Source organism: Psammomys obesus, unplaced genomic scaffold (genome assembly GCF_907164565.1).
Source record: "Psammomys obesus unplaced genomic scaffold, mPsaObe1.curated_primary_1811, whole genome shotgun sequence".
Taxonomy (NCBI): Eukaryota; Metazoa; Chordata; class Mammalia; order Rodentia; family Muridae; genus Psammomys; species Psammomys obesus.
The window spans coordinates 16001060-16015573 of NW_026596125.1; the positions used below are offsets into that span (position 1 = coordinate 16001060).

General features: G+C 47.7%; 1 protein-coding gene across 1 annotated transcript in view; it reads left to right on the plus strand.

Annotated features, from left to right (window-relative positions):
- The window catches only part of Casp7 (caspase 7), a 44259-nt gene that overhangs the window by 6671 nt on the left and 23074 nt on the right, over positions 1-14514 (plus strand). Inside the window, exon 2 of the mRNA XM_055591715.1 lies at positions 1195-1304. Within this exon, the coding sequence (XP_055447690.1) occupies positions 1195-1304 (110 nt within the window). The remainder of the gene's footprint in view (positions 1-1194; positions 1305-14514) is intronic.

A 14514-nucleotide genomic window follows, 5' to 3' on the forward strand; every position in this document is an offset into this window, starting at 1 on the left:
ACACACACACACACACACACACACACACACACACACACACACACACACTGGGTTTTCTCTCCTGGCCTGGAACTCCCGGTTCAGCCGAGTTGGCTTGTCAGTGAGTCTCTGGGATCTACGTCTGCCTCCCTGGGACTGGGGTTACAGGCACATGGCAGCACTCTGGGATCACCCTCAAACCCTCACCTTGCAGCTGCCCACTGAGCCACCCGAGAGGCCTCTTGCTGGTTCTTGAGCGGGAATTGTTTTGTGGGATCTGCTTGGGGAGAGGTGTGACGCCGTCGGCAGGCAGAGCTGCCTCAGAGTCAGTGCTACCTTTGAGGTGTGCTGAGAGATGCCAGAAGTGTGAGCAGCTTTGACCCACCAGGAATTCAGGCCACCTTCCTGATTGTTATGAACCGTGACAGACTTTTCACACTTTATTGTGGGCACATTTAGCAAAGCCGTAGGAGCTGGAGGAGAAGCGCCGAGGCCGAGGGCTTTGGTTTCTTCACGTGGTTACATGGTCTCTGGCCGTCCATATAGTTGGCACTCTGTGTCTTGGTACACTGTTACATCAGTGGCGCAGTAACTCTGGAACTTAAATACACAAGACTGCTCACCGATAAGTGTAGTCCATTAAGAATTGTGTCACCTAGAGTGACACAATTTAAAAACTTTTTAAAAACACACTTTTAAAAACTTCCAAAAGCGGGGCTGGAGAGATGGCTCAGAGGTTAAGAGCACTGGCTGCTCTTCCAAAGGTCCTGAGTTCACTTCCCAGCACACACATGGTGGCTCAAACCATGTATAGTGAGGTCTAGTACCTTCTTCTGGTATGCAGGCACACGTGCAGGCAGAAGACTGTGTACATAATAAATAAATAAAATTTAAAAAAATTCCCCAAAGCCGAGGGCTACAGTTTATTCCTGCTTGCTGCTCAAGCCTGCAGACCTATATGCAATTCCGAAAACCCACTCACAAAGCCAGGAGCAGTGGCACATGGCTGAGACTGCCAGATCTTTGGGACTCGCTGGCCAGCCAGCCTGCCCTAATGGGGAGAGCCAGGCCAGCGAGGGAGCCTGTGTACAAACACCAGGGGTCAGCACGAGGTCACTTGCCCACACTTGCACAGACACATGAATGCACACACGTGCACGTCACAAGGCAGTGATGCCATTTGTGTGTCTTTTTCTGGTTTTGTTTTCCTCCTAGATGACTGACAGTCAGGACTGCCTGGCCAAGCTGGAAAAAGTGGACTCCTCAAGTGAAGATGGAGTTGATGCTAAGCCAGACCGTTCCTCCTTTATCTCGGCCATTCTCCAGTAAGTTCTCTGCTGGGCTCATCACCCCTCAGCCCAGTAGGCCCACTTCACACCTGACCTCTGCATCCACAGCCGGGAAGGGACATTCAGGAAGGGAGGTGTGTGTTGGGGACCTCTGTAGAGGCTCTATGTAACATAGGGACCCTCTACGTAGACAACCAAGACAGGAGCACGTGCCAGGCCCTGCTCACCAGCTGAGTGTTTGGGGCATAATTCCCAGGAATGGAAGGCTGCTCGCAGCAGGGAGTCTCGCAGAGCAGGCTGGGGCTGCTGGGGCAGTTGCTAAGGAACGTGGCTAAGTGGAAGAATTTGGGCTCTAGGGAAAGCAGGTACCAGGGTGACCTGCTTCTTGGGTAAAGCCGGTGCCACCAGGCTCAGGTCGCTACCTATCCTGAGTTTACTTTGTATTCTACATCTGATATGTAGACATAACCACATTGTCATCTGTTAGTGACGTTATCACATGTAAGCCATCTGTATTTCCTGGGGATGGGTCCATTTGGCAGTTAGGAAAACTGAGGCAGCGAGAGGTTTCATCACTTACTTTTGTGATTCGTCAGTAAATGGTAGTGCTGAGGCTAGTATCCTGACAGTACCAACAGCACTCACCTGAAGGGCATAGGCCTGCTTTCTTTTCTTTTTTTTAAAAGGAGGGCTGGGCTGGCAAGATAGCTCAGTGGGTAAGACAGTAGCCACCAGACTACCATGATGGCCGGCCAGAGTTGGTCCCTGACCCACATGGTGGAAGGAGCAGACTTCCCCCAAGCTGTCTGACCTCCAAGCACGCAGTAAATAAGTAAATCTAGGAGGGGGCAACAGGGGAGCAGAGGTACCTCATGGGTGCTTTTGATCAGGGACATGAGTGGCATCTCCTGAGGTCAGACACATCCCAGTTCATTATGTGGTAATCCCCACCCCGTCTACAACTTACTTTCTCAAGTGTCAGTTACTCCTTAACCGTGATCTGAAAATGTTAAATGGAAAACTCCAGAAGTAAGCAATTCATTGGCTTTTAAATTGCACATCGTTCTTTCCGTGGCTGTCCTGGACTCACTTTGTAGACCAGGCTGGCCTCAAACTCACAGAGCTCCACCTGTCTCTGCCTCCCTGAGTGCTGAGATTGCAGGCATGCATCACCACGACCTAAAGGGCTGGCAATTTCTACATGTTAAAAGGAGGGTGCACAGAGTTCTCTCTTTTAAGTGAGAGTTCTCAGCCAGTGGGGAAATAAAAATCTGTGTCCAGGTTGCTGAACGCTGCTAAGAATGGACTGTCTGTCAGGACCTGGGGAGACCTTGGTGGTATTCACTTGCTGTGCAAGCATGAGGACCAGAATGCAGATTCCCAGAATTCACGTAGACACTGGGTGGATGGTGGCCTGCCAATAATTCCAGCCTTGTTTAGCAGAAGGGACTCCATGAGCAATCGGGCTGGTGAGACTAGCCATGTGCATGTGCCGCCACACCCATGTACCCACACATGCAAACACGCATGCACATACATGCATACCATACACCATATAAAAATGGAAGAAGGGGGGAAACGTTGTGAAATTGTAAAGAAAGGAGACCCGGTAGGATGCTGTCCTGCTCACACTGGGTGAATTGGCCCAGGCTAACCCATTTGCCAGAGAAAGCCTCTTACAGGCGTGACCTCCAGCTGTTCAATGTCAGAGTGTAACACTACATACTCCTTGTACAGCTTAAGGTGGCCTGAATATTTAGACAATTGCAAAAGACACACTATTTCACTTTTACAATGGAATTGTTTAACAGCCAGTGGAGTCTTTGGAGTATTGTGCTTCTCAGAAGACAGGAAAAGAAATTGTGTGAGGACATCTGAGTACCTTGTCTTTAATTGCGTCCAGTGAATCTAAATGCAAATGACTTTTTAGCTGTCCTTATTCATTAAAAGTATAAACAACGCTTTGGTGGACAGAATTTTATCTTCTTTTTCTTCTTAAATTTGCCCGTTTTAATCTTTTCTCCATTCCTTTCATTTTATTCTCTGAGATTTAGTTACTTCAGAGTCTTCTGTTCTCACCCAGGACGAAGCTGTGCGCACTGTCCATGCCGCCTGGTGTATATTTATATGCAAATGAAGGCATCCTCCAGTTTACGGAGTTCCCGTTCCATTATTAATTCACAGTTTCTCTAAATAAATAAGTCATTAGCATTGTTACCTTGTTTCTCATCAAATAATTAAGTAGAAATTGCAAATTATACTGAATTTGCAGGCTTTAAAAATGTTTTTTAAGTCAGGTGCAGTAGGGCATGCCTGTGATCCCAGTACTCAGGGAGGCAGAGGCAGACGGAACACTGTGAGTTGGAGGCAAGCCTGGTCTACAAAGCAAGTTCAGGACAGCCAAGACTAAGAGAAACCCTGTCACAAAAAAACAAAAATAAATGTTTTTTAATAGCCAAGTGGTGGTAGCACACACCTTTAATCCTAGTATAAAAGTATCTTTTATTGACCAGATGTAATTGTCATCTTGGAGACTTACTGCCTCTGTCTGCTAACCTAGGCCTAGTCCTGGAAACTTCTAGGCTCATACAATCTAGGCCTAAACTGTTTTCAGCCTCTGAGACTTACTGCTGAATAAGCTCACCCTTTCTAGTTCTTTCTGACTCTGGCTGCTGGTCAACTCAGCTGTTGTGGCTCAAAACTTCACTCCAAGCTGATTGATTCAAACTGGATTCTCTCACTTCTGATTGAATTGCTCTGCTTGACCTCGTATTAAATTTGGCAATCTGCTCTAATCTTCTCATTCTCTGGCTTGTTCTTTCTTCAATCTGTCTCCATAAAATTTTCCTGGTAAAATTACCTCCTCCCTCTTTCTCTATGCTGCTCTCTTAAGTTGGGCATGTGCTATTTTTTCAAATCATTCTCTCATTTGTCACTTTGTCTACCTCACAACTGAATTCCACTTTCAAATATGGACGCTTCCTATTACCAACTAACTTTATCTTCATTGTTTGGGATTAAATGTGTGTGGTAAGTGCATGTCTATATTCCAGCTACAGTAAGCCATGTTGCTAAATTAAAAACCCTCCACATCCCAGCACTCAGAAGCCAGAGGCAGGTGGATCTCTGAGTTCAAGGCCAGCCTGACCTGATCTTCAAGCCAGTTTCAGGACAGCCAGTGCTACACAGAGAAACCTTGTCTCAAAAAACAAAAATAAAATAAATGTTTCTTAATAAATGAAGAAATATACTCAGTGCTGGGTTGAAGAAGTCAGTGACTCTTCTGCTCATTTTCCATTTTTAGACATGTAAGCACTGAAGACTCATGAATAAATTCATGGAATGGAAGACTATTGGAATAGGCACACCACTTAGTTCTTGAATTCCTTCTGAGTTCTGTACCAAAAATGACGACTCAGTTAGGTGCTTCCTCATGTTCAAAATAAAGAATTGGAAGTTACTTGGCTTCTTGTTCAACTTTGGGGATTTTTTTTTCCCCACCAGTTTCTAACAAGATCATCAAAAGTCTGTATCAGAATTTCCCCAGCTATTGTTTCCAAGGATGTTCACCGTTTACTAAGAGACAAATCTGTTTAACTCCGAGTATTAGAAAAAGAAGCATTTATACCATTTGAAGCTATTCTTTGTAATATATTTGTGCAAATGTGTACTTACTACAGTAGGACCTCCAGGCTGCTAACATAGCTTGTTCACTCGAGCCAAACGCCGTATAATAATAGTTTGCAAAGCAAACTTGTCAGACAGTTACCCCGGCCACACAGGCTTTTTCTCCATAGAGCTCTTAAATCAGTTTCCATTCAGTAACTGTCTTATTAGGCGTCCTATGACAAGCTTTGTGTTTCTGGGTTCTGAATTATAACTGAATAGATGGAGTGGGTTTGGGGAGGAGAGGAAAGAGCAGGAGCTAAACTCTGTTTCCCTCCCAGTCCAGCACTTGCTCTACCCTCCTGAGACGCTGGGTTTACCATGAGAAAATGGGTGCGCACAGTGGGGCTGAAAGATGCAGTATCTTTAAGTCCATCCCATTCCATTCTGAAATGTAAATGAATGGATTTCCACAGGATGTTTTTCTGTGTCTAATTGGATTTGGCACAATCTGAAGCTGGGTCCCAGATACCAACCACTCGATTGTGAGGTACCGTGAGCCTTGTGTAGCTTACAGGAATGGTTCTGTCAGTTACACAGTGGACGTGGGAAGCCAGCAGAGGGGAAAGGATGTCTTGACTTATAGATAAGGCTTGGGGGGACCCACACACGGAAGGTGAGACTCTGGCCAAGTGTTTGCTTCCTTTGGGAAGACAGACCTGCTTGAAGACCTGTGCCTCGGCCTAAGCCCTGTGGTTTTACAAAATTAGATGACTGTGGTATGCCTCCTCCACGGTTAGAACGTAAGTGAGCGTGGGTAACCTGGTTCAGGTTCTGCTGTGCCACGCCTTTTCAGTACACAGCTGATGCCAACAGTTCATGTTACCAAAGCGAATGCTTTAGTCTGTCCTTGCTGCTATCTAAACTGTGCTGTTTTTCTTAAGTGCTGATTTTGTTGCATAGTATAAGACAGGATTGTTGAATTATTAAACAGTTCTAAGCTAAAATGAATGATGAGTTAATGTCATATTCTGCTAGGTTGTTATTTTATGTTAGTTTATTTTCTCAGCCTTCTTTAGGCATCTGACTCTCTAAATCAGGGCTTCTTAAAGTCTTTCCCTTTATGACCCAAGAATTTTTATGTGTGTCCAAGTCCATGTGCACATGGGTGTGTGCGTGTCACATGTCACTTACAGTGTACATGTCACATGTGTGCTTTCCTGCACACGTGCACGTGTGCGTGCGTGAGTGTTCGTACGTACATACTTCTATGTCTGAAAAACCAAGGCAGGCTGATTCTGAGGAGCATCACTTGAGGTTCACAGACACATACTCACACACTCACTCACTCACCTGGACACACACGCACCCACCCACAGTTGTGAACATTCACAGAATTTCTTTAAAATAAGTGGTTGGCATATGTGTAGCCTTACCTCTGTCAGCCGGAAGTGCATCTGTGCTAGAGACATGGATGTGGTTGATTGTTTTGACTTGAAGGAGTCTCGGCTGATGCAGGCGCAGTGTGGCCAGATGGGCGTGGAGAGGGCGTGGTGGTGCACCACACCCTTGTCCCAGCCTTTGGGAGGCAGAGGCCGGCGGATCCCTGAGCTGGAGACCAGCCTGGTCTGCAGAGAGAAGCCCTGTCTCAAAAACCGCACCACAGAAATCTCAGCTGCTTGATGCTGCAGGACCGTCTTCAGAGGCTGTCAGGGTTGGTGTGCTGACGTTAAAATTCACAGGCCAAAGATGCCACTTTTCCTGCGCATGGTATAAAACTACCCAGATACATGTAGGGCAGTTACACAAATGGTTGGAAATTCTGTCCTAATCCCAAGCTAAAAATTCTTTTATGAAACCCAAATCAGTAAGTCACATAGCATTCCAACACAAACCAGTCTGAAGATCCTGTTACTTTATTTTGTTTTACTGGGCTTGTTAGTATTTTTGTTTGTTGGTTTTGGGTTGTTTTTGTTTTGAGATGGAATCTTTTTATTTAGGCGTGGCTGTCCTGGAACCTGCTGTGTAGGTCAGTCTAGCCTTGAACTCAGAGAGATCCACCTGCGTCTGCCTCCGGGAAGGCTGGGATTAGAGGCGTGTCCCGTTAGAGGCGTGCCCCACCACACCTGGCTGAGAGTAGGAACAAGTGCGTGTCCATAGAGGCGCTGCAGTTCTTAGCTCGCGGTAGTCCTGAGCCGAGGGGTCTCCCAGAGTGTTTTTGGGCATTTGTCTGTGTGCACTGTGCACACAGCACACGTCAGAAGACACCGGTGGGTGGACACCGCCCGGAGCTCCTCGATTCATCATGCTTTTGACTTTTCATTATTTTCTTGTCTGCGTGTTAGAGACTTTCTATTATTGCCAAGACTTTTCTGACCCCTGTACTCAGTTACACAACTGCGTATAAATGGGATTGTGACTCTAAGAACTGGGTATTAAATAAAGCAGTAGCCACCTGCCAGGAGGAGGTCCTTGTAAATAAAATAGTTAGGATTTGTCCTTAAAGTTCAGGTCTTCTTTCCTTTTTTTTAAATTTAAGATGGAAAGTTTTTTTTTTTTTCTATTAACATTTCCCTGGCTTTACTCACTTCAGATCCCATAGTCCCTCATATAACTCTGCTCATATGTTAAGTGTACAGTGACAGGGGGCAGGGAAGTCCCTTGCAGCAAGTATAGTTTGGTTGGTCTTTGTTTGGTGGTGTTTTTTGAGACCGTCTTGCCCTTGCCGTGTTCCCCTGCGCTTGGCCTCTGGGATTGTAGGTGTCCATCAGTGTACTTAGCTCTGAGTGCCTTAGTTTCCAGGGCTGAGGCCGGATTTGAAGCTGCAGTCATTTGTCTGTCAAGCCATTATATCTTAGGTTCTGCCTTGGGCCCACAGTTGGAAGCAAGGCCTTTCATTGTAGGGCTGCCTCTAAAGAGGCGTTTGTGAGGCAAAAGAAGGTAGAGCTGTGTGATATCGGAGGTGCTTTTGAGTCGGTCGTAAGGACCATGGAAGTCATATCGGACTTTCACAAGAGGGTGATTTGATCAGTCACACCTTTACAGAAACTGCTAGAGCCCCAGAGATGCGACGGGCTATACATGACTACAGGGACGGAGGTACTCTGCAGGGAGGCAGCAAGTGGACTGTGACCACGGTCCAGCAGTCAACGGTCGTGTGAATATAGTCCCGACGGCTCGGAGCATGGCAGCTAGAGAGGCAGGCATGGCAGGGGGCATGGCAGGTAGGCATGGCCAGGAGCATGGCAGCAGGCAGGTAGGCATGGCAGGAGGGCATGGCAAAGAGCATGGCAGGGGGCATGGCACCAGGCAGGCAGCACCATGGCTAAGAGCTTATGTGTTGAGTCAACAACCATGATACAAAAGAAACCTAATGGGGAACAGCATGGGATTCTGAACCTCACAGCCCACCTCCAGTGACATACCCCAACAAGGAGTTCTACCAGCTGGGGACCAGGTATCTAAATATAGGAGACTATGGGGACCATCCTCATTCGAGTCACCACGGGTGGGTGGTGGGTGGATGGACAGATGGATGGACAGTTGGATAGTAGAGTGTTTGAAGCAGAGTGTGTCTCATATTCGCTAGGCTCCTGCCATCTTTCACTTTAACCTGAGTCTTTTGTGTTAAAATGTGACTGGGGACATTGTGATTGGCTCAGGAGGCGGCCACTGGCCTGCACAGATTGGAAGCACAAGGATTTCTTCTTAGCTTCTCTGTCAACAGGAACTGTTGTTTGTTTTTCCAGACAGGGTTTCTCTGTGTAGCCCAGGATGCCCTGGAACTGGCTTTGTAGACGAGGCTGGCCTGCAACTCAGAAATCTACCTGGCTCTGCCTCCTAAGTGCTGGGCTTAAAGCCAAGTGCCACCACCAGCTTGCAGTCTCAGGGAATTTGGAAGCTCATTGTCACTGCAAGTGTGGGTGCTCTGGGGAGGGTGACTGGCTCCGCAGGATATGCCTAGTCTTACAGGCAGGTCCCCACCCAACCCTTATCTCAGGTGCTCATCATCAGGTGCCGTGGTGGCTGGAAGTTGTAGCACCCTACAACTGTCCCTAATTAAGAACCAAATTACCCACTTGGCCAGGTGGTGGGGAGAAATCTCCTTTCCCAAAAGCCTGATGTCTCTAGACATCTTCACATCCTCTTGGCCTTATGCCTTGTGGCCGCTAGATGGCAGAACTGCATTGTTTTATTCTATTTCAGGCCACCAGTTCTTAATAATCCAAATTACCCTCTACTTAAAGTGTATATATTAAAATATTTCTCTAACCTTTTGATTATTAAAAAAAAAAAAAAAAACACTATGAAACACAAAAAAGACAAAATACCAAAGCGTGGTTCTTATGCTCTCCAGAAGAAATCAGTAAGACAGTCTGCATTAAATATGGATGCTTTGTGGCACAAGGCCTCGAAACCTCGGGATCCTGAAGGGAACCCTCTCTGAATGCAGCAGTGACTCTTCAGCTTCGGCCTGTGTGAACCCTGCAACATCTGTGCTGGCCACGAGTTAACTTTTTGTACAATGCTTGGGCATAGCCACAGAAAATAGATTCTAATTGCTGAGCTGTAGGAGCCCTGAGAGGCTGGGGAAGGCCTGAGGAGAAACTGGAATTTGAGTTTTCAGGGCATCGCTAGGGGGTGCTAGAAGTCAAGCAAGATGGGAATGGTTGGGCCAGGCCAGCGCTGTTCTTCCTGGAAGGGTGGGTGAAAGCCACCAGAGAGGCTTGGGATGGTTTTGAGCTGGAGTGATCACCAACAGCCATTGGGGGTACAAACCTTAGAGCAAGCTGCCCGCCCCTGGGAAACACTGTATTCCAACAAGTCACCTGCAAAATCAGGAGTGCGAGTGTGAACAAGGTCAGAATTCCAGGAAACACTGGAGAGCGAACAGACCTCACACATGTCAGTCCCCTAGGTTTCTCCGGCCCTGCATGTCCCCCGCTGGGGGTCCTCCAGGAAGAGGACAGGAGCAAAGGGCACATCTCTGAGTCTGATAAACTCCCTTTTCTTCATGCCCGAAGCATGTGGCTTTTCCAGCCTCTGTGGGGAGTGTTTAATAAATGCCACCTGGTTATAATTCTCTTTCCCATCCTGTAGTTTGGGTTTCTCTCCTAGCATGTGTTATATAGAAACAGCTTCCTATTTAAAAATGTGTTGCTTGTGTAATTATAAGATACATCAGGTGGCCGCCTTTCACTTGGGGGAAGGAGAGGAGTTCAGGGGAAACAGTGCTTAGAATTAACAGACAAGACAGAAGAGGCCAAACTGCCCCCATTCCCAACACTGTGTGCTAAATTAAGCATGCTAGAGCCTGTTCCCAGGAAGGCCAAGGCACCCGTTGATCAAAAGCGGCCAGGACCAAGCACCCTAAAGGATAGGAACATTAAATTACACTCATAGCATTTAGTTTTCAGTATAAAAATCTTTCCGTTGGGCTCTAGAATACTGGGTGCCTGCACCCCACTTTTATTTTAAAGTAATAGATTTGCTGCTGAATCAGATGAGCAAAAGTCTCCCATAAAATGCCGGTGGAGCTTCGGTAGGCTCAGACAGCGTTCATATCCTGGTCTGGTCCCCTACTCACTAAGAGAGACTATGGAAACCATGCAGTCATCTGCGCCTCCATTTCTTCATACTCTTCACCCCTGGATTGAGAATTTCAGAAGGCAGATCAGCCTCTCAAGTTCCCAGAGGTACCTGACGAAGGAGAGCCAGCAGACTCTAGAAGGAAGGGCCCTGATGAAGTGATTTGTCAGACTTTTTTCTGTATGGATGAGGAGAGTAAGAGCAGTGAGGTAGAGTGTTTCCTTTGCCAGCAGGACTACAGAGGTGCCAGCTGACCTGGAGTAAAGTGGCCTCCAGCCATACGTCAGGTACCACCCATAGCTGCTGGCACAGAGCAGTTCAGTCACGCAAGCACACCCACAGCACAGTTTTTCTTTCATCCAGGAAGACCAGAAAATGAGTTTTCATGCACACTGCTCTCTTCCTGCATCGCTCCAGCCAAGGGCTGGTGTGCGGAGCGCTGCTACAGGGGGGCTGGCAGTTACCGCCCAGTAAAGAGAACCAAGGGACCTGTCAGGAGCATTGAGCCACAAATCACCAAAACACTGTTCCAGAGTCCAGACAGTGTAACACCACAGCTTGCATACATGTGGGGCCCAGCCAGGTTCGTGTTCATCCAGAGGAGAAAAATGTAAAGAAAACAGGAAAACAAAAGTAAGTAATCATGTTTCAAATTGCCCTTGTCTGTTTTCCGTTTCAGTAACAGAGTGCCTGAGACAGGGTAGTTCACACAGAACGAGTTTATTTGGGTTTCTTTGGGATGGGAAGTCCAAGCACAAGGTGCTAGCGTCTGCCCAGCCTGTGTAGGACAGTGTGCTGCCCCCACTGCTGTAAGAATTAGCCCAGTCCCTAGAGAACTGCACTGTCACCTCTCGAAGGTCCCACCGCCTCTTAATAATTCCGTTGTTAAGTGTGTGTTTGAGTCAGGACAAAACACATCCACATGGGGATAGAAACTTAAAATGGCACTGGTAAGAGAAAGGGCATACTGTCCACCCTGAAAAAAAACCTGTGATCTTGTGTATTATGGTACTACAGGACCAAACCCCAAGCTCACCAGCGTCTTCCTAGTGAGGGTCCTGGCGGTGAGTATACCCATTGTCCACCAGGAAGTGGAAAGAGTAGAGGGTCTGGACACACACACACACCACACATACACACACACACACACACCACACATACACACACCACACATACACACACACACACACACACACACATAAGGGCTGGAGATGGTTAACCTTTCTGGGTCCTGGGTCCTGCAGTCATCCGCACATCATGCGGTCTTCTACCCTGTTAGTCTGTGCTGTTTGAAGAGAGTTCTATGCATTTGCTCCCTCCCCTGCGTGATACTTCCCTTAAGTCTTTTGATAGTTTTTATTGTCATTGGTTCTTCTTCCCATCCTTTTTCTGTTGGGAGAAAGAAAGGACCAAGACCTGTGAAGGTTAATATTTAGAGAAAGGAATTTCTTCTCCTTTTACTCTTGGGTGCACATTGCTGCCCCTGCATCTGTATTTTGCAAAGTGAGAGAAAGTTGTGAGGAGCTGATTGTTCACAGGTGGAATGGCAAGTGACCATGGGGACACTGTGGCCACCACCTCTCACCAGCTTCCCCTTTCGGTGCCTGCAGCAGTAGGTCAAACCTCTCGGGAGCTGCTAAGCTGTCTGCTCCCTGTGCTCTGGGTCCTTCCATGTTGTATTTGGAGGTTTGGGGCTTGGAAGCATGAGGACTCCTGGATCATTCCTTAGTGCAAGACCCTGTGCCCTGTCTCCTCTGAAAATGAAGGGACTTTGTAAACCCTAGGACTATCTGTTACTGTTCTGACCCAGCCTGACTGCCTTCAGAACGAAAAGCCAACCTCACCAGCCTGCATAGGCTGGTGGATTTCCCAGGAGCTCATGCCCGATTTTTGCTGGTTTGCAAACCAGGCTGTGTGTGTTCATGTGTGTGTGAACATGCTTAGTCCTTTCACAGAGTTGTGCCATGCTTCATTCTATCGGCACTGTTGATGTCTTTTTGTTCAGCCAAAACCTGTTGCTCATTTTTCATTCTTGAAGATCGCCTGCTGGCTGCGTGTTTGTGGAAGTCTAGGTTCCCCAACGCGTCCTCCTTCCTCCCCCTTCAGATCCAGGACTTGTCATTCTGTCCATAGGGAGCTGACCCTGAGATGGGGTGGGGGCCTCGGTGTGGAGCCTGGCCATTTCTGCCTGTCAGCAGGGAAGCCAGAGGCCAGTGTGACCTTCCCAGCCCCAGCCTGAATGTCCTATGGAAAACTCCAGCGGGCAGCTCACTGCTGATTCAGTCCTGGGCCTTCAGGGCTGCAGCCTGTGCCGGCCGCGTGTCGCCAGCTGAGCGCCAAGCATGTTGGGCTTTTACTACTACCGAGAGGAAGGCAACTCACTCCCAGTGGTCTCAGGAGGAAGCCTGGTCTTGCAGAGGGGACTTCTGCCTGACGGAGATACCAGGTACCTCTCTGCTCTCCCCTTTCAGCACCCTCGCCTGCCTTTGCTGTCGCATGGAAGGACTGTGGGGACCCCCGCTGTCAGGATGTTCAAACGGTGAATGAATCATCCCCAAAATGTTTAGACAAAGCAGCTACAAAAGCCAGAGCCCTGGTTCCAGAGGTGGCGGTGGCCACAACAGGGGGCTGAGAGCCTGGTGATGTGTTTACTGTGAGCTGCAGACGGGCTCCTGGGAATCCTATTCAGGGAAGCACTTTAGAAAATAAATAGGCATGGGTCTGTGTGCTCATGTTCCCTTCCAAATGGAGGATGGCATAATTCACGTTTTGAGCAGCTCAGGGGATCTGTAAGAGGATAAAACCTGTACTTATCTACTCCAGTGGTGGGGAAAATTATCCTGGCACCCAGAGTGGATTGTAAAAGTCCACTGTGCTCCCTAAGGCTAGTCTCTCACTTCCTAGTCAAGTACGCAGAATTTTTATTTTTTTTTATTTATTTTATTTTATTTATTTATTTATTTTTTTTGCTCCCATAATGCTGTCTGGTAGCAGTTGTGGGAACGACTTCACGCAGCCCCTTTTATAGAAATAACCTGCAGGGTTTTCACCATGGTATTTCTTTTCTTTTTCCTCAAACTCTTAAAAACGAATGAGCTGGCCTCACACTGAACTCTGAAGCTGCAGGAAATGGCTTTCTGCTTGAGAAGCCAGGATAACCCGAGTCCTTCCCGGTAATCGACGCTGGTGGTGCTTGTCTCGTGGAGAGGCTTGTGGCTCTCTGGGCTAGGAGGAAGGTGGCACTCGGCCGTGTCAGTGGGGAAGCTCAGCGTCAAAGAGCAGCTTTGGCAGCTCCGTGTGCCCCCTGCACTGCGGGTCGTCCTCCGTGGCTTCTCAGCACACCCATCTGCACACTTGCTAAGTCCTTCTCCCAGGATGTCATGGTTGAGTGTGATCCTGCCAGTCTGGCCCTCAGCACAGTGATTTAGTGGCCAGATTTATTTATTTATTTATTTTTATCTGCAGCCAATTATGGAACACTAAAGCTTTTAAGAGGATTTAGAACTCTTAATTCGCTAGTCTGATTTATCCTGGATTTTGCACTTAAATATGACAGCCTACAAACAAGAATCCTGCATTTTCTGGGGAAGTCTTCTGCGTGTAAAAAGGGCCAAAAAACTGCTAGATTTGTCAGCAGAGAACTGAAGGGAGAGGAAGAGGTCGGGGGTTGTGTGTGTGTGTGTGTGCATGGCTTCGTGCATGTGTGACTGCATGGTGGGCACACAATGGCAAGTGATAGAAGCTTAGAAAATCCTCAGCCAGGGGCCTGGGCAGATGGCTGGGTGGGCAGAGTGCCTGCTGCTCAAGGGCGGACCTGAATCCGATCCCCAGCACCTGTGTAAAATCTGGGGACATTGGCTTATGCCGGTAACCGCAGCTCTGAGGGGTGGAAACAGGCACATAAACCCTGGGGCTTTGCTAGTCATCCAGCCTAGCTGACAGGGCAAGCTGCAGGTTCAGTGAAAGATCTAATCTAGATAGATAGGTAGGTAGGTAGATAGATAGATAGATAGATAGATAGATAGATAGATAGATAGATAGATAGATAGAT